The 25,524-nt window shown below is 58.7% G+C and overlaps 1 protein-coding gene across 3 annotated transcripts; it reads right to left on the minus strand.

Annotated features, from left to right (window-relative positions):
* Positions 1-369: 369 nt before the first annotated feature.
* Positions 370-19,504, minus strand: IGSF8 (immunoglobulin superfamily member 8). 3 transcript variants are annotated; one of them, XM_039513511.1, is made up of 8 exons: positions 19,183-19,504; positions 11,589-11,591; positions 10,102-10,476; positions 7,295-7,762; positions 6,210-6,623; positions 5,326-5,730; positions 4,543-4,691; positions 370-2,998 (listed from the first exon to the last, which is right to left on the minus strand). In XM_039513511.1, the coding sequence occupies exons 1-7, from the start codon at positions 19,241-19,243 to the stop codon at positions 4,576-4,578; spliced, it is 1,842 nt and encodes a 613-aa protein (XP_039369445.1). In that variant the 5' UTR covers positions 19,244-19,504; the 3' UTR covers positions 370-2,998; positions 4,543-4,575. The 3 variants fall into 3 exon arrangements, with proteins under 3 accessions (XP_039369445.1, XP_039369444.1, XP_039369446.1); XM_039513510.1 differs by having other exon boundaries at positions 370-3,189; positions 19,183-19,503; XM_039513512.1 differs by lacking the exon at positions 11,589-11,591 and having other exon boundaries at positions 370-3,189; positions 19,183-19,503.
* Between the last annotated feature and the right edge of the window lie 6,020 nt (positions 19,505-25,524).

Below are 25,524 nucleotides of genomic sequence, written 5' to 3' on the forward strand. Positions count from 1 at the left end.
CGCCAGGGTTGGATCCATTTCACTGGGCTTAGGCCGGCCGTGTCTGGGAACGGCGTGGGGCCAGGGCAGGAAGGGAGCCTGCGTTAGCCCTGCTATGCTGCCACTCGGGAGCCACCTAAGGTACGTGCCACCTGTCTGGAGCCTGTACCCCTCACCCGCTCCTGCACTCCAATCCCCTGCCCCAGCCCTGAGACACACCCCCTCCCGCACCCCAACCTCCCACCAACACCCAAACTCCCTCCCAGAGCTTGTACCCCACACCCCCTCGTGCACCCCAACTCCCTGCCCCAGGCTCAGCCTGGAGCCCCCTCTCACACTCCGAACCCCTCAGCCCCTGTCCAAAGCCTGCACCCCAAGTCCGTGCCCTAGCCCGGTGAAAGTGAGCGTGCGAGTGACAGAGAGAGGGGGGATGGAGTGAGTGGGGCGGGGCCTTGGAGAAGAGGTAGGACATGGGTGTTTGGGTTTGTGTGATTAGACTGTTGGCAACCCTACCATGGGGGCCCTGGCTTCCCCCCAGGGGGTTCCCCCCACTGCCCCGTCTAGTCCAGCCCTGTGCCCAGAAGTCCAGCCCACGACTATAAAAGGCCATTGTGCAGCAGTGTGGAGTTACAGGGAGGCCCTGGGGAACTATACAAGGAAATGCTCTTTACTGGGGCGGGAACCTCCTTGTGACATCACATCACATTAATGAAAAATGAGTCAGGATTTCCATGGCAACGGATTAGATCCACTGGAGAGACCTGGGGTCTGCAGGAATCATCAGTAACTAAACCTGAAGGCAAGAGGCCTAGCACGGCTCTGGGATTTGCAGACGTGAACCCCGACCCGTTAACCCCTCCCCCATTCCATTCCCCAAGCTCCCTCGAACAATCGGTCAAGCTGAATTGCGGCTTTGTGACTTAAACCAAATCTGAACTGTGCTCTCCACAGCTGGAAAAAAAAATCAGGCATTAACCCCTCCTGTGCCACCCAGCAACACCAAGTTTGTCCACAGGCTGGGTTACTATCCAATTATAAAACAGACTTTCTAGAAACATTCCACATCGACCCTGAGCTTCGGAAAACAGTTTCCCTCTCGAATCTGCAACATAAAATGGTTATAAAGGTTTGGGATGATCTCTAGGGATTTTACACCACCCCGTCATTACTAAATATATCTAGAGCTCTGCAGAGTGATGTGCATAGACAGGATCAGATCCTCTGCTGGGGTTAGAGACCCTCACTGAGCAAAGCGGGTGCTTAATTTTAAACGCAGGAGCGCTCCCATTGACTTCAATGGAACAAGTGGCCGATTTCAAGTTACGAAGATGCTTAAGGGCTTTGCTGCACCAGGGCCAGAGTGCTCGGCCCTTTACAGCAAGGATTCGATCCTGCCAAGCTATGTTGATTTACACCAGATAAGGATCTGATCCTATCTCTCTAAAAAGAGACTAATAATTTGTGCATCTATGTACAGTGGTTGTCTCTATATAGTGCTTATCTGTAAAAACGTGTTATTTCCCCAACCCACGCGATTCTGTGCTCGTCTGATAGGGTAATTTGGGGGGACCCCCCATTGTGCCAAGACCGGCCACAGGAATGACCATTACGTGGGCAGAGGTTTTTCTAAACCGTGTCAGGAACGCGCACGGCCGATTGCCCTGGTTTTAAACAGCGACATTCCAGGCAGCTTTGGAAAATCCCGGCTGTCGTGTGCCTGTTACATTAAAACCACAACATCAAACCCAATCGCTCTTTTTCTAAAGCCCGGCATTCTAGGCCCCTCCCCAGCACCCGGGAGGATAGAGAACAAGCAACGCCAGCGGCGGTTCTCCCCCTCCGCACAGCGCCTCTGCTTGGCATGTCTCTCGCCAGCCTGGGCACTTTCCCTCTTGCAGGGACCTGGGGGAAGGTGCCATTAAAAACCTGCCACCAATTGTATTAGCCCATCTCCACCGCGATGAGGTTTTAGGATCTTTTTAAGAAACCCGGACTCCGTGGCCATTGCTACGTGTGTCCCTTTAACAGAAACACCTGAGTCGGATTCCACCACAGCTGGAATCCTGGCCCCACTGCAGATCATGGGGGGTTTTCCATTGACTTCAGGGGGGCCAGGATTTCTCACAGTCAGTGCAAAATGCCATCAGATCAGCCTGAGAGCACAGGTGCAGTGAGCATGAGGGATAGGGCAGGATCGGGCCCGTTGGCTGCAAAGGGACCACTCTGGGGGCAGGCCCAGCCACTGGTACTGAGTACTCGGCTATTCCTGAAGGAAGAGCTGAGGTGCAATTAAAACCCCAAAGGGGAGGGGGGACCAGGGAAGGTCTGAGCCCCCATCCTTTGGCATTAGAGTCCCTCTTCTCTTACACAAAGGCAGACCACTCCCCTCTCTCAGGTCACCTGAGGTCACCCAACCATGACCCCAGCATGGGTCATCAGCAGGGTTTTGCACCCAGGACCTTCATCTTCAAAGCACAAGGCTCTACTGCTCCGGCTAGAGGAGGAGTTCCCTCAGCTGGCAGCTGTAACAGGCTGTTGTCCACGTTGTAGGCTACAAGCACGTTACTGACTCTGAGGTCTCCAGTAGATCAAGTCTCAGATTCTCCAGAGCACAATGCCTCTGGGCCCCTCCCCTAGGGAACGATACACCCTTTCTCTGCGCACACTGCAGGGGCAGAGTCCACACATATCTAGATCCACAGGACAGCCCTCACCGAGCCAAAACACATGAGAGAGGGGAGGGGAGAACAGGGGTTACGGACAGAGGGGGTGGAGGATGTAGAGATGCTGGCAGCAAGGGAAATGCAGCCCCTACGCGCCCACCCTGGGACACAGAGACAGGGTAAGCAGCGAGTCCAGGAGCAGATGAGGCAGTGCCACTGTCCCTCATGTCCTCCAGGGAGGGACCTCTCCAGCCTGGCTGTCTCAGACGGACGCATCGACTTCTTGGCATGGCAACATCTGGCCCTGATGCAGGACCCAGGGTCTCTCCCATCTCCCACCAGGGGCTTGCCTGGATCTGGGTTGAGTGTAGAAAAAAATAAATGGAATGACTGAAATGAAGGAGGAAGCCAGTGTGCAGTCCGAGGAGCTGAAATGCTCCCTAAGCCGGTCCAGGGAGGTGGGAGGTCAAAAGTCACAAGCGGGGGGAGAAAAGGGAGCCCAGTGGCCTGAGTGAAGGCTGGTGGGAGAGCAAGATGGAGCAGGCACCTGCAGAGAGAGAGAGAGAGAGAGGGTGGGATCAGGGGGCAGCTGGACAAGGAAACCCCAAAGAATCAAGGCCAGCTGGGTTAGAATGAGACCTGGCAGGGAAAAAGATTTCATCCCCTGGGAAATACTAATAGTTCAGCTGTGTTTGGTCCTGAATCAGGAGAAGGTCGTCAAAATATTGAAGTTTTTCACAGAAGTTCAAAGAAATGGCAAAACATTTTGTTTCAGATCAGTTCAATATTCAACGGCATCGTCTTATGCCACCGCGGTGCCTCATGGGAGTTGTAGTTCAGGTGCCTTGTGTCCCCATTCTTCCCTCTGGGCGGGCTCTGTAGCTGAACTACAACTCCCATGAGGCATTGCGGCAGCACAGGAAGATGCACTTTGATGTTGAACTGATTTGGAAGAAAGAACAAAACATTTTGGTTCAGTTCAACAAACCAAGATGTTTCCATTCAGGTGGAAGTGGACCCAAAACAAAGTATTTTGTTGAGATTTATATGATGGGGAAAAAAACCCAAAAGTTTCAGCAAAATCAAAGTTTTTCCATAGAAACATTTGGTTTTGTGGCAAGTACATTTTCCGTCAAAAAGGCATTCTGATAGAAAATTTCTAAACAGAACCCAGAACCCTGCCACTGGAGCTAAAGGAGAATCTCCATTAGCTGTTTGCAGTACAGGGCTTATGACACACAGTGGAGTAGATCTGAATCCATCCAGTAGAGGGTAGACACACACACAAATTTAAGGGCCAGCTTTTGACACTCAGACCCACCTTCCTATCCACACGCAGACTAAATCTGTTTAGTCTCCGATTTCTCCAACATTGCCTGTGGTGTGATCTGAAACTAACACAACAGACCCAAGACCAGCCCCAGGGGCAGCACTTGATGCAAATCATTTATTTGCTTTTGATTCACACCCCCTGAAAGCTTGGCTCAAGGGGGCTTGGATTGGAGCTCCCTTGGGACTTCACACTGTGTTTGGCAGGGCTGGGCAGAAGTTGGGGGGGGGAGAAGGGGGTCTTTCTGTGTGTCAGGCATCAAGGAACCCCCACCAATATGGAGCAGAGCTGCCCCAAGAAGGATCACGGATGCAGCACTTCCCATCGGATCATCACTACCCATGTCCCTCCAGAGGGTGCACAGCGTCTCATCCATATGGCAGTGCCAGTTCTCCCAGCCCCAGAGGAAGTAAATCTGCTGCCCAAGAAAAACCTGGGCACACAACAAAGCCCTTGGGGGAGAGGAGCCCGGATTTGCTCTGTGGCATCCCTCCAGCAGGAGAGGGCGGGTGAAGGGGCGTAAAACAGTTCCCTCCCCCACCCACGCCCCTTGCACAGAGGCCGACTCACCTGCAGCGCCCTGGGGCCGGTCTCCTACGCGCTTCACCTGTTGCGGAGCCGCCTCATAAAGCAGCAGGTGATGGTGGCGAGGATGGCGATGCCCGTGAAGAGGGCGCTGGCGATGCCCACGATGAGGGGGATGAACAGGGTATCCATGGCTGGAGGGGAGAGCAGAGAGGCCTGTCAGACCTGGCGCTGGAGGGGGCGTAAAGCAGCCGGGCCTGGGGGCCATCAGCCGGAGGGCTGGCAGAGAAGCCGGGTGGCGGGAGGGGGATTAGCTAGGCCGCCCTCCGGCACGGGGCACAAAGCCAGCCCCATCCTGCCCACAGCCACCTCCCAGCACCACAGCAGCATCTGCTGTCACAGAGCTGATTGCAGGCTGGACAGATCCATGGCGCACTGTGGGGCAGCACTCAGCAAGGATACCCGGGGGGAGGAGGAGCATGCACCAATGCTCATACGGGGGTGGGGGAGAACAGCGGCACTCACCCCGGGCGTAGGGATACATGGGGAATGGACAGCGCCAAGCGGCACTCGCCCGTGGTGTAGGGATAAACGGAATGGGGGTGGGGCAGGCAGAGCACACAGAACGTGTGTGTGTGTGTGTGTGTGTGTGTGTGTGTGTGTGTGTGTGTGTGTGTGTGTGTGTGTGTGTGTGTGTGTGTGTCACAGCAGCACTAACCCAGGGCGTAGGGATACATGGGGATTTAGGGGGAGGCGGTGCACGCAGAACTCCCCCACGGCGTAGGGATACCCGGGGATTTAGGGGGAGGCGGTGCACGCAGGACTCACCCCGGGCGTAGGGATACACGGCGACGGAGTTGGACTTTACGGCCCCGGCGTTGTACCAGCTGCGGTCGGGGTAGCGCACCCAGGAGGTGACGGCGCAGTGGTACCTCCCCTCGTCGGACGGCTGCACCCCATGGAGCCGCAGCCGGTGGGACTGCGGCCCCACCTTGTCCAGACTCATGTCCCCGCCTGACGCCCGGCGGCCCAGCTCGGCCACGCCCTCGCGGCTCACAGACGCCACCATCCGGCCCTGGGGCTCCTCCTCCCCCACCGTCACCTCCACCCACCAGCTGACGGCCACGTGGACGGCCTGGGTCGACTCCACCGAGATGTTGCACAGCAGCTCGGCCGTGTCCCCGCGGTAGGTGGCGGGGATGGGCAGCCATGCGTAGGCCGCCACCACCACGGCTGCAGGGGAGAGACAAGGGCAGCAGGAGTTAATGCACCAGAGCTATGGCCCAGGGCCCAGACGCTGAATCCCCAGGCCCAGCAGGGTCCAAACACCCCCCACTGGCTGAACCCTGACGCCATCGGAGGCCAAGGGGCTGGGGCCACACACGGAAATGCGGAGAGGAGGGAACATCTAAAAAACAACACAAAGTTGCTCTTAAGGCATCCCCCAGCAGGGGGCGCTGTAGGGAGCGGGGCAGGAGAACTAGCCATGGGGGAGCACCTAGATACTCCAGCCCCGGCCTCCCCCAGCAGGGGGCACTGTAGGGAGCGGGGCAGGAGTGCTGGTTGTGGGGTGCTCACACCCAGGCCAATCACACCCTGTTGAAGCAATAGGAATCAGCACGGCCAGGGGCACAGGGCAGATGGCAGGATTAGGGGTGCAAAGGGGGGCCCCCAAATGCATGCCAATCCCCCACCCACTCCAACTCTTGTACCTTCTGATTTCATGTGCACCTTCAGCCCCTGCGACAGGCTGCTGGCCACCTCCCGCAGCCGGGCATCAGGGGAGCGCACGTAAGCCTGGGCCACGCAGCGGTAGGTGCCCTCGTCCCCTGGCTGGGCCGACTCGATCCGCAGCCGGTAGGAGCCTGGGGTGGGTGTCAGCTTCTGCAGCGAGACTTGGCGCCGGCCCACCTGGCTGTTGGCATAGCTCTCCCCAACAACGGCCACCCCGTCCGTGTCCAGCTGTGCCACCAGCAGCCCGTCCCCCTCGCCCACCACCCAGCTCACGGCGTACGCCTCGTGGGGTGCAGGGGGCACAGGGCCTGACAGGTTGCAAAGAAGCTCCAGGGCGTCTCCAGCGCTGAGCCGGACCTCGGGTGGGCCGGCCGACACCGCCAGCTGGCTCGCTGAAACAGAACCAAAGAGAGAGCGGGGGAGTGAGAGCATCCACACAGCCCCGTCGGCACTGCCCCGCCCCGCCCCAAAGGGCCCCATGCCCAGAGATCATTTCTCCCAGCACTGACAAGTAGCCACCTCTGGGGTGGAGCATGGCTGCTGTTTAACAGCCACACAGCAATGCGGGGCAGGGGGTGAAGAAGAATTCTGCATTCACTTGAAGCTGCCCAGGGAGGGGGCGGGGGTGTGGGGAGGGTGGCACAATATTTCACTGCCGAGCCCCTCACACAACCCTCAACCTGTGAAGCCAGCCAGGGGAACCAGAGAATCCAGCTCCCTCAAGCCAAGGGTCCAATTCCCTGCCACCTGGCCCCACTTGGTCACTTGCACGGCAACCGTGCAAACACGACTGCTCTGATTGTGCTCACTTTGCACTGGAGCGAAAGACTGCCGAGACAAGAGACAACGGGCAATGCGGTCCCTGCTGGTGAGGACAGACCAAGAGGCGAGATCCCGACAGGCCCAGGGCTAGCAGTTCCCACAGGGCCGGTGACTGATCCCCCCCGTCTGACAGCATCAGCGAATGCCCTGCTGCCCCATACCACCCTCCTCCTCATGGGAGCCCAGCCCTGCGAGCACCGACACAGGATGCGGCTTGGGGGCGGAGCTGGCCAGGACTCACCGATGGACTGGACAGTCACCTGGGCCAGCGCTGCCCGCTTCTCGGTGATCAGCTGCCACCTGCTGTCAGGGTCCTGGATCCATTCGCCTACTGTGCAGTGGTAGGTGCCCGCGTCCCCCGGGCGCACCTGCCCGATCGCCAGCTTGTACTGCTCACTGCCTGCCTTGGCCACCGAGAGCTCCCCAGCCTGGTACCGGTCCGCAAAGCGCCCGCCAGCTTCCACGGCGAAGTCACGTCGCACCCCGACCACCTCCTGCAGCGTCTGGCGCCCCACGGGGGCATCCGGGGCCGACACCCCGAAGGAGACGGAGAGATGGGTGTGCTGCTGCGTCTGGCTCTGGGCCGTGCAGCTCAGCTGCAGCTCCTGGCCCTCCGACAAGCTTAGCTGCAGCGGGGAAGTGCCAGCCATGCGGCCCCGCAGAGGGGGCCTGACTGTGGGGGCCAAGACCCAGAGCATGTCAGGGATCACTGCAGGGTGCAGGGGAGAAGGAAGGAGGGGGAAAGAGAGAGAGAGAGAGAGAGAGATGTGAGCAGGGTCAGGCAAGGCCTTGTCCTGCTGGTCACTGATATCCAGGGATGACCCCTCTGCTCCACCACTAGGGGAAAGTGTGTGTGTGTGTGTGTGCTACCCCAGCACCAGGCAGGGAGTCCCAGAACCAGGGGCGGCTCGATGGTTTCTGCCATCCCCAAGCACGGCAGGCAGGCGGCTTTCGGTGGCGCGCCGGCGGGCGGTCCACCGGTGCCGCGCCTTCAGTGTCCCCGCCGCCGAATTGCCGCCGAAGCTGCAGGACCTCCCGCAGAAGCGCCATCGAAAGCTGCCTGACTGCCGCCCTCACAGCGGCCCAGAGGCTGCCCCTCGTGGCTCGCCGCCCCCGGCATGCGCTTGGTGCACTGGTGCCTGGAGCCGCCCCCGCCCAGAACTGCTCAGTCACTAGCCCCTGCTCCAGTCTCTGCAGGGCACTGAGGTCCCAATGGGCCATGGAGCCCGAATTCCACTCTCACCCCCAGGGGGCGCCACTGGGCAGAGCCCTGGGTTGTAGCCACAAGGGGCCTGATCCTGTTAGGGCCGAGCACTCAGCTCCCCAGGGCAGCCGCCGAGCCAGGGTGCAGGTTCGCAAGCTGCTCTCTCTGGCCCACAGCCTGCGTGGATGTTGATGGCACCCGGCAAGATTGGGCTGCCCCCGGCTTCCTCTCCACACTCTGGATGGCAGAACAGAGCCTCCGCTAGCCCAACTCCCCTACCCAGCACTGGGGCTCTGGCTGCCCGGCCCTAGGGCGATCACACGGCTGCCTCCTGCCCAAGGGGGCCCCCTCAGGGCAAGGCTGAAGCCGGTGGGGAGCTGCCCGGGTCTGCAGATAGAGCCAGAGCCCTGAGGTGAAAGACCCCATTGTGCACCCACCCATGCCAGGCAGGGAGAGCGTGAGGTGTAAGTGGGGGGTGGGGGAGCGGCTGGTCAGCTGGACATGCCTGGATCTGCTGTGTGTTTGCTGTGCCCCAGAGACACCCCAACCCACACCCCTCTCGCCCCACAAAAATACTTCCCCTGCTGGGGCCTGTTCTGCTCTGCGAAGGCTGCAGCATGTCTCCCAGCCCCTCCCGCTCAGGAGCTCGCTGGTCCCCTGGGAAGACCCCAACGGGCTAATCCAAAGAGCCCAGCCAAGTGGAAACATCCCAAGGTGCAGCTGGATCCTGGCCAGGCTCAGGGTATGAGGAACTGCAGGGTTCCCCACGCTCCGTCCCGGTTCCCCTTTCTGAAGAACAAGCTCCAGAGGGGCGATGTTATGTCAGCCGCCCATGCTGCGTTTCCTGGCCTGTGGGTGCAGGGGATTCCCACAAGTCGCTCTCTTACAGGAAAGGAAAAAGCCCCGAGCCTCTACAGCAACTCCACACTGGCCAGGGAGGCTGCCATGCGGGAGATTCCTACGGCGAGCTGCTCCCACCCACCCTAAGGCCCCGTTACCCTGCCAGAGGAGCACGGAGGGGCCGCAATGTGGCTGAGAACCAGGCCCTGTATGTCTGAGTCTCACGCTCCCCATTCATGTGGGGCCAGCGGCAGAAGCTGGGCTGTGTGGGGCAATCAGCACTGGTATCTGGGGAGGGTCTGTGCAGACTCGTTGTTCTAGGTGCGGCCAGGCACGGAGTGCCTGAGCCCTGGACACTAGAGAACAGGGCTGCTCGTTACCCTAGCCAGAGGCTTCAGCACCAGGTCAGCCCCCAACGCCCCAGGCTGTTACCAGTCCTAGCATAGGGGGCAGATCAGGGGACTGTCCAGGGCGCACATGGGGCCCGGGTAGCAGAGTGTAAGTTAAAGCAACCTCAAGGCTGCTGTAATTTACACGGTGGGCAGGACTTGGTATGATCCAGACTATGGGGAGTGCATAAAACAGAATCCTCCCAGAAGCAACAGACTGAGGGCAGGGAGCATTTGTACAGCGCCTAGCACAACGGGGCTCTGACTTAGGCCTGACCCTTGGGCGCTACCACAGTACAGGGTCAGTCACTATAAAGGCCCGATTCTCCGCAGCCACCCACCTTCTCGTGCCTCATTTGCACCAGCACAAATTTGGTACGAGACCCCATGCGACCAGCAGGCTGGCCCTTGTCACTGGTGCAAGTGACACACATGGGTCTGGGTGGCAGTGGAGAACTGGGATTTTAGTGATTCATCTTGGCACTGGGGGGGGGGGGTTTGGCGGTAAGGGGGGTTTACAGCCACCCTCCCTGTCTTGTCCCCAGTGCTGGAATGGGGTAACTGGGAGCCAGGCGGTGTGCATGGGGTCCCCCGAGTTGCACGGTACCCAGGTACCTTTCAGCACCACCTTGCTGCTGTAGTTGCCGTGGTACGCGGAGTCGGTGGTGGGCGTGTAGCACTCGTAGACGCCGGCGTCCTCGGCCCGCAGCCGGGCGATGCGCAGCTCGACGGCATCGCCGCGCAGCCGCTGCACCGACACCTCCCCGCTCTGCACGCGGGGGCTGAAGACGGCGTAGGGGAAGCTGGGGTCCCTGGTGCTGACCATGCCGATGGAGATCTCGGGCGCCGTCGGGCGGTACAGGAACCACTCGAAGTGCTGCAGCGTGGGGCCCTCGTACTCTGAGACGCTGCAGGGGATGGAGATGGTCGTGCCCTCCACGCGGAACAGGGGCCCTGGGGGCAGGTGCACCTCCCGCGCCCCACACAGCCCTGCAGAGAAGAGGGTGGGGGAGAGAAGGGGTTAGTGACCAGGGGAACTACAGAGCACAGCCCGTCTCATCCCTCAGCCCAGCGGGGCCCAGGGGATCCCATTCCCCATCTCTGTGCCCCCCAGGGGTCTGTGTCCCCACAGTACACTCCTCTTCTAGGAACCCCCCAAAACATCTCCTGGGACTGCCTCTAGGGGCCCCGACCCCTGCCAAGGATCCCCAGATCCCCACCCCTATCATCCTGCCCCCTATCATCCTTGCCCCCCCAGAGTACCCCCCATGCATCCCCTGAGGGGTCCCATGCCACACCCTGCCGCATACTTCCTCTAGAGGCCCCATCCCCCTCCAAAGTGAACGGCCCTCAACCAAGGGGCCCCATCTTCCACACCCCCAAGATCCCATCCCCCACCCAAGCAAGTCCAGAGCACCCCTCTCCCCCACAGTCAGTTGTTCTCAGCCCACCCACCAGCAACATGCTGCTTGTCTCCCTCTAGTGGCTGCTCCACAACAGGACAACAGCCTACTGCTGCCAGCAGCATCACTCCTTCAGCGGAGGCCAGGACCATGGCGCTGGAAGCCCTGGGTTCAAGTCCTGGCAACGATGCAGGCTGGCAAGGGGGGATATATGAACTCCTACTGAGAAGTGGCTCCCTCCAGCCTGGCCCTCGGTGCCTTGGCTCCTGGGGCAGAGATCAGGCCAGCTGGCGGGGGAGGGAAGGGAACTGGAGTGGCTTAAGGGGAGGAGGCCCCGGGACATGGACCACAGATGGGAGCAGATGGGACTTGAGGACAGACAGCATCCATCGAATCCCTTGGCCTTTCCAGCCCTGGATCCCAGATCTCTTCACAGCCCCAATCCCAAGGAGCTAAACCTCCCAGCCCCCGCTGCTGCTGCACAGGGAGGGGGAAGGGGCTGGCCCCAGGTCACACACTGAGTGGCTAGGAAAGGAACCCAGGAGTCCGGCTTCCGGATCTGTGCTCTAACCACAAGAGGAGGCTGCCTCAGGTTTGGTTTACAGAAACCGAGGGGAAGGTGATTTACCCCCCTCCCCTGTCATTCAGCCCCATAGCAGGGAAATCCTCAGCACTCCCCCAGTCCCAGACCCCCTGCACCCACTGGACTCCACAACCTGCCTCCTAGCGTGTCCAGCACAGGTGCATCCCCCACATCTTCTCAGGACCCACCAGCTTCCCCCTCTGCTCCCCCAGCATTGGCCACTCTCCTCTTCTGCAGCCACCCCAGCACAGCCTGTCTCTCTGCCTCCGCAACCCTCCTCTTCTCCGGTCAGCCCCGCAGGATCAGGCTGCCAAGCCCCCTCTCCACTGGCCATCGCAGAAGTGTCACTTGTGCTGCGTTGCTTTCAGATGGGGCCAGATTCCAGGCTGCATCCCCCAAGAGATCCAGCATGGGGGGTGGGGAAGAGGGTTGCACTGCTACTGCAGGAGCTGAAGCAGCCCCCGGCGTAAGCCAGAGCAGCCCCAAGGCAGCTCTAACTTATGGCACCTTCCCCAGAAAGCCTGTAGGGCTACGTAACTCTGCTGACTCCCCAGGCCTTCGAGGGGGCCATGCAGGTGCTCCTGAACCCAGGGAGTTCTCCTCTCCCCTGGGGGTCTCACGGCTGCTGGAGCTCCACAGAGATGGGGGGTTGGTTTGGAGCCTGGCACTGGGGTCAGCCTCAGCTCACCAGCCCCTTTCTCCCCCACCCGGCCCTCTGCCCCATGGCCACTCCCAGTCCACAGCTGCCGGGAGCACAAGCCATGGTGCTGCCTGGGATTCCAGACACTGGGCCCGACCCCCTCCTGCCCAGAACTGGGTCCAGGCACAAGGGCCCCAGCGGGCAAGCGAGGAGCCCCGTCAGCCCTGGGTCCAGCCCCAGCTTTCGATCATGGATGGCACGAGTGTGGGAATCTCAGACCAATTCCTGGTGAACGTTCATCTCCATCACAGAGCCACGTGATTCGGCAGCATCTGCCCTGGACTGGGATAGCCGGGGGTGGGGGACCTGTAGGCTGGAACTGAGGGGCAGGGAAAGGGGGAGCCCTGGGCTGAGGTAGTGGGGGAAGGGGGCTGTGGGTCAGAACTGAGGGATGAGATGGGAGCCTTGTGCTGGGACAGTGGGTGGGGAGGGGGCCCTGTGGGTTGGAATTGAGGAGTGGAGGAGCCCAGGGCTGGGATAGTGGGAGGGGCATGAGTTAGAATTGAGGGGTGGGGGAGCTCTGGATTGGGATGGGGGGGCTGTGGGTTGGAATTGAGGGGTGGGGGGAGCCCTGGTGGGATAGTGGGGGGGCATGGGCTGGCATTGAGGAGCAGGAGGAGCCCTGGGTTGGGATGGCAAGAGGGTGCTGTGGGTTGGAACTGAGGGGTGGGGGAGCCCTGGTGGGATAATGGGGGGGCTTTGGATCAGAACTGAGGGGTGACAGGAGGCCTGGTGGGATAGTGGGGGGGGGGACCTGTAGGTCGGAATTGAGGGGGAAGAGGCCTGGGTTGGGATGGCAAGGGGGGGGTGCTGTGGGTTGGAATTGAGGGGTGGGGGAGCCCTGGTGGGATAGTAGGGGGGCTGTGGATCAGAATTGAGGGGTGAGAGGAGGCCTGGTTGGGATAGCAAGAGGGGGCTGTGAGTTGGAATTGAGGGGCAGGGGAACCCGGTGGGATAGTGGGGGGGCATGGGCTGGAATAGAGGGACATTGGCAGAGCTGTGGATGGGGGCAGAGGGGGTGCCCAGTGCGAGGACAGCAGGGGGAGCTACGAGTAGGGACTGATGGGCACTGGTGGAGCTGGGGGCGGGGGGCGGGATTTGTCCAGCTCAGCCGGTCCCTCGTGAGCAGTAAATTCGCTTCCAGAAGCCAGAACAGTGACTGGCTACACATTTGCTTCCTGCCCCGCCGGTGCACCAGCCCCCAAGGGCTAAACCCCTCGCGCTGGAGGAGAGATGCCAACACTCCCTTGGCCAGCAGCCAGGAGAATCACACGGGCATCAACTGACTTCCAGGGCAGACGGGGGAGCGGCTGCGATTCCAGCCCTGGGGGAAGTCAGGGCGAGAGCTTCCCTCGCTCTCCCCACAAACACACAGCTGCCCTCGAGAGCTGCACAGACACACAGGGAGAGACAGTCCCTGCCCTCGAGAGCTCACGGGACATAGGAGGGGAAACCGAGGCACCAAGCAGGGAAATGACATGCCCAAGGCAAGTGCCACAGCCAGGAACAGACACCAAGTCCCAGTCCAGGGCTCCGGCCTCTAGCTCACGCTGCTCCAGCCTCAGCTATTTAGCAGTTCCTCAGGAAGAGCTAAGAAAAGCCAGCTCAGAACAGAACAAATCACTAGCCAGAAAAGGGACCTAATGCCCAGCAGTTCCCTGATCAAACAGGCTGGGGAGCGGGCAAACCAGCCCCCGTTGGCTCCGCTCTGCAGCTGCGGCCCAACCCAAGGACCTTTGCTCCCGTCCCCGAGCGTTTCCCCGCCCAGGGCCCGAGGACAGCTAGCACCAGCCTGACACACCAGCTTTCTCCACAGCACAGAGCCGGGCCTATTGCCACATCCTCCACAGGGACAATCGGACTCAGCGCGCGATGACTCTGGGATGCCGAGGGGACAATGGGGGGATGCGGCGCCGGCAGTGATTGCAAAAGGCAGGATGCACAAAAGGCTCCTTCTCTTGCATTTGCACAGTGCGAGGCAAGCGAGCCAGACACACGCACGCGCTGCACATCCGGCCATGCATGCTAATAAGATCATATCTGGGTCAGGCCACCCAGCAGCTGGCTGAGATCCAGGCCGCTCTGACATAACACAACAGGGCCTGGGTCCCAAACGGGTCACATTTCTCGCTGCACGTTAACGGGCAGATTTCCCCAAGCGCTCGGCACCGATTTCATTAACTCCGGCACAGACACTCGTACCTCGATTTCAGCCTGGCTTCTAGCCGTGTCGCTTGTGTCGGCAAATTGAGAGGAGCCAGCTAAACCAATCTAGCCATTTACTGGCTGTGATTTAGTTAGACGGTGGCCGTTTCAGTGCCTGAATGGGCGCTCTCCTGCAAGTCTGGCCCTAAGAATACAGGCCTCGGTGCTGGATCACAGATGTCAAGGGACCATCACGCTCCTGCGCGATCCAGGCCAGAGATTATCAACCAGATACTTGCAGCCAGCCCCATAACGTCTGCATGAGCCAGAGTGGATCTTACAGACAGACACCCCCCATGGCTCTGCAGCAGTTCCACTAGGTAATTCCCCTCCCTGTTAAAAACGTGCCCCTTATTTCCAGCCTGAATTTGCCCAGCTGCCGCTCCCCGCTGCTGGGAGAGATAGCTCGGTGGTTTGAGCACTAGCCTGCTAAACCCAGGGCTGTGAGGGGGCCATTTAGGGATCTGGGGCAAAAATCTGTCTGGGGATTAGCCCTGCTTTGAGCAGGGGGTTGGATTAGATGACCCCCTGAAGTCCCTCCCAACCCTGAGATTCTATGATTCTGCGGAGGAGCTAATTAACCATCAGGGACAGATGGACGCCCTGTTTGTTTACCCCAGGCAGCAGCGCCCCAATTCTCGTTTACACAGACCGCTGGCACCAAGGGGCCTCAGAGCCGGCTGCTGAAACTCACCAGCCAAAATAAATGAAACCAGGCCCTGCCCCGAGGAGCTGGCAGAGGCAGGGGTGGGGGGTTTGCTGCTGGGCGAGCACCACAGGAGAAGCGAGAGGTCCCTGTGTGGTGGCTCAGCAAATAGGGAGGTTTCCACGTATAGAGAGCGGGGAGAAGAGACGCACTGATGGCAGCTGTGCCCAGGGGCCCGGCCAGAGGCCGGCACCTGAGTGGGGAATAAGCCTTTGTGCATTGACTAGCTCCCAGGGTGCCCACGGTGATGCGGGTACTGCAGGGCAGACGCAGGTGGGCCAGGAGCGTGCTGGCCAGCCAATCCAATCGTGCCAGCCCCTAGATCTCGTGCAGCACAGCCACCATCCCAGCAGCCAGGCACCACCGCCACGCTCGGCATGCCGGCCTCGGCCATATCGTCCAAGTACAAATGGGGAAACGGAAGCACAGAGAGGCAAAGTAACTTGCCCAAGGCCACGGACTGAGTCAGTGGCAGAGATGGGGATAGAACCCAGGCATCCTGATTCTCAAGCCCCGGGTCTAACTACTAGACCCTGATAGCTCTGGTCTGACTGGGAGTTAAGGCCAAAAATCCAGAGCCAAACGCACCTGCTCACCCCCACCCAGGTCATGGCAAAGAGACGAACAGCCCCTGCTGAGCCTGGGTGCTCACTGCCAGTCTCCGTGTGGGCTTTGAGATGTTCCAGGGTTCCCTATGGGCTCTGGGGGGCAGGGAATAGCCACAGCACCCTGTGCTCTGGCCGCACCCCCAGCTGCCCTTTAGGGGCCTTAGGGGGCAGGGAATAGCCACACCGACATCTGCCCCCTATGGGCCAGAGGATCAATGGCTCATGATCTTAAACCCTCTCTAGGCGCGAAGGGCTGGCTCTTCAGATCAGACGCCCTTCCTTAGAGCTGCCTTTCTGACCATCCCTAGCCGCCCCTCCCCTCACTCTGAGCGTATCACAACGTATCTCCAAGGCCCCCGTTTTCCTGGCACAGCCTCTCATCCTGCAGCCTGGAGCTGCCGTGGAAAAGATTCCACGGTTGCAGTTTGACACATTCAGGGTTTTTTGAATCAGGGAGTGAATATTTTGCGGTGAAGAAAGTGACTCACCCTGGCTTTGGTTTCTAAGTAGCGTTTCCTGGTTGGGAGGATTTAAATTCAGCATGGGGGAAAAAAAAGATCAGGAGCAGATTCTCTCCCCGCTCCCCTTCTGGAAACTCAGGCTGGAAGGTCTCAAAAGTTTCAGTCTTTGGAAGCTCCTCTGGAATTTCTGGGCTCTGCTCTCCCTCCCCTCCACCCCCCCCCCCCACTATGAAACTGACCAGGTGTGCTGTGAAACAGACGGGAGGATGACAGCTGAGCTTGGGGGTGCCTGTGTCAAGTAGGAGCAGGGGCTGTGAAACACAAGAACACCAGGCTCTCAATCTAATATTTATCAGTGCATTTGCTTTTCTGCTGCCTGGCAAGTGCTGGGCTTTCAAAATAATATATTGTGGTTTAAAACCAGAAGTCAGTTTGAGTGAGGCTATTTGGGGGGAGGGGAGTGTTTGCTATAGCTAGAATTGGGATTATTATTGTTTGTTTGTATTACAGAAGCGCCTAGACTCCTCTGCTGAGATCAGGTCCCTGCTGTGCCAGGCGCTGCCCGGATAGAGTCCCTGCCCCAGCTGAGATCAGGGCACAGTGCCCCGGGCGCTGCACAGACAGAGCGAAACACAGTCCCTGCCCTGAAGTGCTCACAGTCTGCACAGTCAAAGGGTTTAGGGAAAGGCACATTTAAATCTTGATATAAAAACTGCTGGTGATGGAGAATCCACCCAGCCCTTGGGTAAATTGTTCCAGTGCCTCGTTTCCAGCCTCAATTTGTCTAGCTTCAATTTGCAGCCACTGGCTTGCAGGGGCGGATCCAGGCCCCAGCATGCCAAACGTGTGCTTGGGGCAGCAAGCCACAGGGGGCGCTCTGCTGGTCGCCGCGAGGGCGGCAGGCAGGCTGCCTTCGGCGGCTTGCCTGCGGAGGGTCCACTGGTCCCGCGGCGTGCCTGTGGGAGGTCCGCCGAAGCCGTGGGACCAGCAGACCCTCAGCAGGCAAGCCTGCCTGCTGTGCTTGGAGTGGCAAAATGCCTAGAGCCGCCCCTGCTGGCTTGAACCCAGATGCCCCGGGTCCCAATCCCATGCCACAGCCACCGAGCCTGTCTTCCTCTCCAAGGCATGGGGCTGAAATGCCGCACGGGGGCTCCTAGCGTAACAACTCCTCTCCTTTGTCATCATCAAGGTGCAAACTGGGAACTTCAGCATCACCAAGTCCCATCTCTTGAGGTAAATAGCTCCAGTGGTAGCAGTACTAGGCTGTTATCTTCTAGCAGTCTGGAAGGGAATAGGACTCACGCAGTGCTGGCAAGCTGGGCTAATTCCTTGGGGTGTTGCAGGAGGAAAGCAGGGTGCTCTGCTATCCCCAGAGCTCGATTCCCACAAGGTTCAATACATTATTTTGCCTGGAGAATGGGTGCTGCAGGGAAGAGACGGGTCTGGGAGCTGGGATGGAGCAGCCTGGGCAGTGGATCAGTGGGGTTGCCAGAGCACCCTGTGCTGCAGTTATTTTCAGCTCCCCAGGGGGAAGGAGGGTGTGAATTAGAGCAACCCTGAGGCTGTCCTAATTTACACCAGGGGCGGGCCAGGGCCTGGAATATAAACAGTGCCAAGGTGGTTTAAAGCCCGTCCCTGCCCAGTGCCCCCAATGCAGGAGGTTAATGAAAAATCAGGCCCACAACGTCTAGTTGTGCTCCTTAAAAGGTCACGCTGCACCCGCAAACTCACCCTTCCCCAGGGGAATGGCAGGAGATTTACGCTGCCTCGCCAGTGAAATTCCTTTGGGGCGGGCAAAGCTCGGGCCATGCCGTACAACCAGCAAGCGCTAGGGCCTGGCGCAGGGACCACGATGTCACGGTTGGGGAGCCGTGGGGTGTGCAGGCCTGGGGGGGGGCAGAGACTCTTCCTGAGCCCTGCCCCAACCCCTACCCCTCCCAAAATCCCAGATCTGTCCATATTCACAACTTGGGGCCCGGCCAGACAGCCCCAGGCAGGACAGATGGAGTCTCCTCCTGGGCCTGACATGATCTTGCCAGGGCCTCATCTGAACGGTCCAGAGCCTGTTCTTAGCATGTGGCACAATTACATCACACCCTGCCCCGAACCCAGGAGCCAGCCAATGATCAAAGCCCAATGGATCAGAGGGAAGCAACAACAAATGTGGATCAGACCAAATAAATGGAGAGAGACAGAAAAGACCCCCCCCACACACACACACAGCGGCTGCCCTCAGAGGGCTGGGACTGTGCCAACAGGCAGGTGCTGCTGTAAATAGGGGGCAGGCCCCATTGCCTTGGCCTGCCCAGCGCTGGGGTGGGCTCTGGGTGGCAGAGGAAGCCCTGGAGTGTGAGGTGGGGGCTGCAGGGGTAAGCCCCACAGACACACGCGTTGCATAGGGGTAAGTGGGAGGAAGCAGAGGCCTCCCTGCTCCAGTCTCTAGGCAGAGTTGCGGGGAGACTGGGGAAGGAGGGATCAGGTAGGGCCCTGCTCCCTTGGCTTGGCCGGGGAATGAAGGGCTGTGAACCTTCACCCCCACCATGGCCCAGCTCCCTGCCTCCATCAGGGCAGGGCTCCCACCGGCCGCGCTGCGCCCCCGCCCCCCGTCCCCAGCTGCCAAGGGGGCAGGGCTCCCCCCCGTCCCCAGCTGCCAAGGGGGCAGGGCTCCCCCCCCCGGCAGCACTGCGCCCCCCCGTCCCCAGCCGCCAAGGAGGCAGGGCTCCCCCCGGCCGCGCTGCGCCCCCCCCCGTCCCCAGCCGCCAAGGGGGCAGGGCTCCCCCCAGTCCCCAAGGGGGCAGGGCTCCCCGCCGGCCGCACTGCGCCCCCCAGTCCCCAGGGGCAGGGCTCCCCCGGCCGCACTGCGCCCCAGCCACGGCTGTCCCATCTGCAGCAGCAGACACGCCAGAGCCCCATACATGCCAAGCAGCCGGGGCTCCCCGCGCACCAAGCCCCCCGCAGCGCGCACGGAGCCCCGGGAACCCCCGCAGCCCCTGCGCCCCGCCCGGCGCTGCCCCTCCGCCGGAGACTCACCCAGCAGCAGCAGCAAGGAGCCCAGCGCGCCCCGGGGCAGCGGCTCCCTCGTGGCTCCCATGGTGGCGAGCGGCGGCCGGCCGGGGGCTAGGAGCCTTCGCCGGGGTCGCGCCGGCTCGGTGCCGTTCGGCCTCCCTCGGCCCCGCCCGCTTGCAGCGCAGCGCGGCGCAGCTCGCCGAGCCGGGAACAGCCGCTGGGCGGCCCGGATCGATCCCCCGCCGCAGCCTGTGCGCCGCCACGTCCCGCGCCTGGGCTCAGCCTACAATCGGGGCTGGAAAGCCCCCCCTTCAATTTCCTCCGTCGCCGATGCGGCCTCCCCCTGGGAGGGGTGGGGGTTGCATTTAGCGCTGAGCGTCTTTGTGCAGCTGCTGTAGTGTCCCACCCCAGAGGTGGCTGCATGTCAGTGCTGGGTGGCGAGGGGTCCCTGTGGCGCATTACTGCCTGGCTGCTCAACAGCTGACTTGTTTCACCCCAGAGGTGGCTGCCTTTGGGTGCTGGCTGAGGAATCCTTGGCCCTTTGCACAGTGCTGCTGGCAGGGTGTGCGGGAAGCTGCCCTCCGCAGGACAGAGGGTCCCTGGGAGGAAAGGAAATCTGGAGACTTCCCCACCCCCTCGTAAAATAAGATGCCTTCAACTCTGAGAGGACTCCTGGGTTCTTCTATCCCTAGCTCAGGGAGGGGACTGGGGCCTAGCGATTAGCTCAGAATCCTGCCTGTGGATCAGAACTCCTGGGTTCTGTTCCCAGCTCTGTCACTGACTTGCTATGTGACTCCTGTCCCTTCTCTGCACCTCAGTTTCCCCTATGTATAATGCAGATGGCTGTGACCTACCTTGCAGGACTGGAGGCAGCTGGGATTGTTGGGAGGGTGGGTGTGTTTTTTTTATTTTTGTTTTTGGTAACCAATAGGACTTTATTCCATTTTTATTTAAACCAAAAAACACTGGTGGTACAGTACACAAAAGTGTCTAAAAAGAAATAGTTTAAAATTAATAGCTTTGAAGATTTGGGAATTTTTTAAACGAGAGCTTTCAACCTAATTTAAAGGCAAATTGTAATTTATACACTTCACTGCTCCTTTGCATATGAAGGTAGTCTCTGTGCTGTCCTCTTACCCCCAAGTTATTTTCACTAGATATCAGGATCTGATTCTCTTTTGGTGAAGGACTCTGGCAAGTCTTAATGGTACTTGAGTGGTGAGAGTTAATTCCATCATCTGGCTGTGGAGTGAGACTTACAGCAGTTCAGGAGAAGGTGAAGGACTATTATGGTTAGGGCAGGAGTCACCAGGTGGTGCTGTTGCACCCAGTCATACAAGGTCTGTTTGGGCTGGAGGGAGCAGTGTCAGTCTTTGCTGAAGTGCTGCGTTGTTGTCACTTTTGGGGGGATGTGATTGCTTTTGGGGGAGCTGTTGCAAGCAGTTTGCAGTTTGCTCCCTGCTGGAGTCTCTCGAAGGAAAGTCAGTTCTTGGGATAGAGCTGCCCCCTGGGAGCCAGGTGTGGGTGTGTGGGCTGAGATGCCTGAGAGGGGGGCGTTGCCTGCCTGCTGTCTGGGACGCCACTGTTCCAGGACTGGTGCATAGAGTGTAAACAAACAAGTGGGTGCTAAGAATACACAGGGGCTCCGTGTCACAGTTTTCTCCTCCAATGGGAAACTGACCTGCTAGGCCCCAAAATCTGCTACTGTTTGGCAGGAGGGTGACAACATTAACCCTGCTACCCCTCCTATCATACAATGGTCTCCTGAACGCAGCACCCATCTAGCTGCTTTTCAAACTCAGCTCAGCTGTATTGTTGGGAAACTCCCAAGAACCCTCACCCCCTCCCCGCCCCCCGACACACACATACTCACCCTTGGGCATGGACTAAGCCCTGGATCTGAGTGGGGAGACATGCAGGACCAGCTTGGGGCTTTGCAGCTCGGGACCAGGCCTGCTGTGAAGGTGTTTGATGCTGACTCCTTACCACCGTCCTTGTGCCTGCTGGGAACTCGGGCTGTGGGAAATCCTTCTCCCTGGGATCTGTTCAGAATCTGCCTGACTCTCACACCCCAAACCTCATGCCCGGCTCAGGGGCGTTTCCAGAGTCCATGGATGTGATTGTTCCTCTTCACCCTGCTCCTGAGGGGACCTGATGTGGGAGGAAGGGACCCAGAATCCAACCACCCAGCTCGTAGAGCTCTGTGCTAGGCCCTTTGGTGATCAGCACGGAGCAGCTGGGACGCTATCCTGAAAGGCGCATTGAGGGTTCCCCACCTGGCCCCGACACAGGGTGGCACCAAACTGGCTTTACCCCTCCTGCCACCCTCACCTTGGCAAAGGGGGCAAGATGCCATTTCCCTGTGAGATCCCTGGTCGCTGCAGCAGCAGGCAGTGTGAGTTACAGCAGCCTCAACTCTGCTCTAAGTTACCCCAGGGCCAGTTCAGAGCCCAGGAGCAGAAAGCCACCATGCCCCTGCTAACCAGGCATCAGCTGAGGATAGAGACCACATCCAGTCCCCTTGGCTGTCTCAAGGAACCTGATTCCCCATCCCCTGCCCCTTGTGTGTCATTCACATCAGAGCAGGTGTGAACTCCTCCTGCGTGTGTTGCACTCCCCTTTGCACGGGGGCAAATGGCTGCACAGGCAGCAGGAGACAAAAACCGGCCCCTGTGGGTTCAAATGACAGGAGAAAAGGTTCATGAACTTGAACTAAGGATCCAGCCCTCTCCCTCCAGAGAAACAGTTCAGGATCCGCCCCCACTGCCCGCTGATACAGCTGCTGCACTGCTGGCGGTTGTTTGTAGAAGCAATTATCTGCAGCTGGGCCTGTCCTGGTCAATATTTCCTGCTCAGCTTGTTGGATGCTATTGATCCTGCCCCGGTCGATATATTGATCCTGCCCCGGTCGATACAGATTAATCTGCCCAGAGGAAACCGCAGACGAGCTGTCAGAGCACCCAGGAACTAATGGATTCTCAGAGTCCTGGAGCAACAGGTGTTGACCTCCAGCAGTGCGGAGCCCGAACGGCCTGTGGGCAGAGAGCCAAGGGACCGGGCTGCACTGCGGTGAGGCTAGCAGTGAGTGGAGGCCGAACCCCCCCTTGGCTGAGGCCTCAGGGGGAGTTGGTATCAGGTAGGATATAGATATTCAGGCCCGTCTGCAAAGGCCTAGACTTTAAGAATTTAGGTGTATTTTCTTCACTTAGCTAGTTATAGAGGCATAAAAGAAAGAATCAAAATCACTGTCTGCCGGTGTAAGGCCCTTCTCTTACTGTGACAGCCTGAGGCCTGGTGCTTAGGCTAAGGCCTTCAGCTAAGCAGCAGAGGCAGCCATAAGCTGGGAAATGAACGGTCACATCCTCACATTTCAAACTAGTCACATTGAAATAAGGTGCTACTGGGCTGTCAGGAATACAATCCTGTCCTGATACTCCTCTCACCTCCAGAGAAAGGGAAGAGCCTAGAAGATGTAAAAGGAAACTTAGTTTGATCGCATCCTGTCTGGCAAGAACTCACTTATCAACAGCTGGGGTGTGAAATCCTCATTTCTGTATTGTTCGATCACTGCAGTCTCCACTTTCCTATTGTTTGTCTGTATAATCTCTGTCTGGTTCTGTGATTGTTTCTGTCTGCTGTATAATTAAATTTTGTTGGGTGTAAACCAATTGAGGTGGTGGGATATAGTTGGTTAAATAACTATGTTACAGGATGTTAAAATTGGTTAGTTAAATTTCAGTAGAATGATTGGTTAAGGTCTAGCTAAGCAGAACTCAAGTTTTACTATCTAGTCTGCCGTCAATCTGGAAGTGGGGGTGGGGGGAATGGGAACAGGGACTGGGGGTGGGGGAATTGGGATTATGTTTTGCTATGGGGGGGGAATGGGAACAGGGGGGGGATGGGGGGTGGGAACAGGAAAAGGGACACAGGCAAGGCTCTGTGGTGTCAGAGCTAGGAAGGGGGCCACTAAGAAAGGAAACTGGAATCGTGCTTGCTGGACGTTCACCCCAATAAACATCAAATTGTTTGCACCTTCGGACTTCGGGTCTTGTTGCTCTCTGTTCATGCGAGAAGGACCAGGGAAGTGAGAGGGTGAAGGAATAAGCCCCCTAACACTCTCCAAGAGCAAGCCATGGAGAGAAGGTCTGATGGGGCAGGGAGGAGGTGTGAGGAGGTGTCACAAACCCTAATATACCCCAAGACTGAGAGTGAGAGAGAGTCCACTGACTGCAGAGGGATAGAGGAGTGTGGGGTGACATTCTGCAGATGGAAGGACAGGCAGCTGGAGAGCTGTGGATGGTGGTAAATAGATGGAGGTAGGCACGGCATTGGGTGGGTGGATGGATGGATAGGTAGATAGATGAGTGTATGGTGATGGATGGGTGGATGGATAGATGTGTGTAGGGTGGTGGATGGAGGAGTGTGGATGGTGGATCGGTAAACGTGTGGTGCTAGATGGAGGGGTATGAATAGTGGGTGCATAGACATGTGTGGTGGTGGATGGAGGGGTGTGGGTGGTGGGTAGATAGACGTGAGGTGGTGGATGGTGGGGGGGGATAGACGTTTGTGGTGGTGGCTGGAGAGGTGAGGATGGTGGGTGGATAGATGTGTGTGGTGGATGGAGAGGTGCGGCTAGGGTGTGGATGGATGTGTGTGGCGGTGGATGGAGGGTTGTGATGGTGGGTGGATAGACGTGGGGTGTGGATGGGGGGTGGATAGACGTGTGTGATGGATGGAGGGATGTGGCTGGGAGGTGGATAGATGTGTGTGGTGGATGGAGAGGTGTGGCTAGGGGGTGGATGGATGTGTGTGGCGGTGGATGGAGGGTTGTGATGGGGGGTGGATAGACGTGTGTGATGGATGGAGGGATATGACTGGGAGGTGGATAGACGTGTGTGGTGGATGGAGGGTTGTGATGGTGGGTGGATGGATGTGTGTGGTGGTGGATGGAGGGGTGTGATGGTGGGTGGATAGACGTGTGTGGGGTGGATGGAGGGTGGATAGGTGTGTGTGATGGATGGAGGGATGTGGCTGGGAGGTGGATAGACGTGTGTGGGGTGGATGGAGGGATGTGGCTGGGAGGTGGATAGACGTGTGTGGGGTGGATGGAGGGGCATGATTGTAGGTGGATGGATGTGTGTGGTGGTGGACGGAAGGATCTGCTTGGTTTCCAGTCAGGTGCCACTGGCACGTGCTCTCAGCAGGGTGGGAAGGGGCAGGTCTGTTCAGCAGGCGTGTTTACAGCTTACGCAGTTCTGAGAAAGTCTCTATGAAGTAAATGACTGTGCAAATGCTCACAAGTGAGATCAGAATCCAGCCCACACCCCACTGCAGTCAGTGGGTGACCCCGATTTTTGCTGCTGTCTCCAGGATTTGAATCCAGCCTGCTATCGAGATTGATGGACTTGACAATCAGCCTAGTTTCATATCCAACCCATTTGTATGTAAAGTTCCTCCTGAGGAGAAGCATCCATCTCTTTCCAAACAGGAGCCGCAGCCTAGATAACAGTCGGGAGAGCGCACTGCACCTGCGACGTGCTGCCAGGTCTTCTGCGGGATGGACTGGAATGGAGCTGGAGAAAGATTTCCCCCATGCATTACAGGGGCCATTCCTGAAATGCAGCCCCTCCCAACTCCCCAGAGTAGGACACAACACCTATTCACCAGCCATACAGCAATACCGCACAAGGTCTGCTCACCCAGCACTGACATGCAGCCACCTCTGGGGTGGGACATGGCAGCTGGGTAACAATTGCACATCTACACTGCATGGGGATTGCTCACTGGGTGCTGAAATGCAGCCACCTCTGGGATGGGACCCAGCAGCTGCGCAGTTGCATTTATGGAATTGCTAGGGTAACTGTAAGTAATGGAATCAGAATATTACTGTTGTGCTGAGATGCAGCCAGAACACCGGGGTTAACTCCTCTTTCGAGTAAAAAATGACATGGGACTTTTATAACAATCACAACCTAAATTGTACAGCATCGCATCTCCAGCAACACAGCACCCCCTAGTGCCAAGGGACGATATTGGCTCATTGACAGTACCACCAACACTACCTCCCCTAGCTCCTGTGGCCTCCAGCATTAGGCTCCTGTGTCCATGTTAGGCCTGATTTTCAGAAGGGCTGAGAGTCCAGCAGCTCCCACTGATTTTACAGCATCCCGAGCACAGTCCTATGGACAGAGACACACCCTGTGCTACTATGGCATAGCTGAGAAACAGTTCCTAGGTCATCACAGAGCAGAAAAAGCGCCATCTAGTGGTTAAAGCAAATTACTGGTAGTGCAGACACGTGGGTTCTATTCCCAGTTCTGCAACTGACGGCTTGCATGGCCATGAGCAAGACACACTCTGCCTCAC

The sequence above is a fragment of the Mauremys reevesii genome, linkage group 24, assembly GCF_016161935.1.
Source record: "Mauremys reevesii isolate NIE-2019 linkage group 24, ASM1616193v1, whole genome shotgun sequence".
NCBI lineage: Eukaryota > Metazoa > Chordata > Testudines > Geoemydidae > Mauremys > Mauremys reevesii.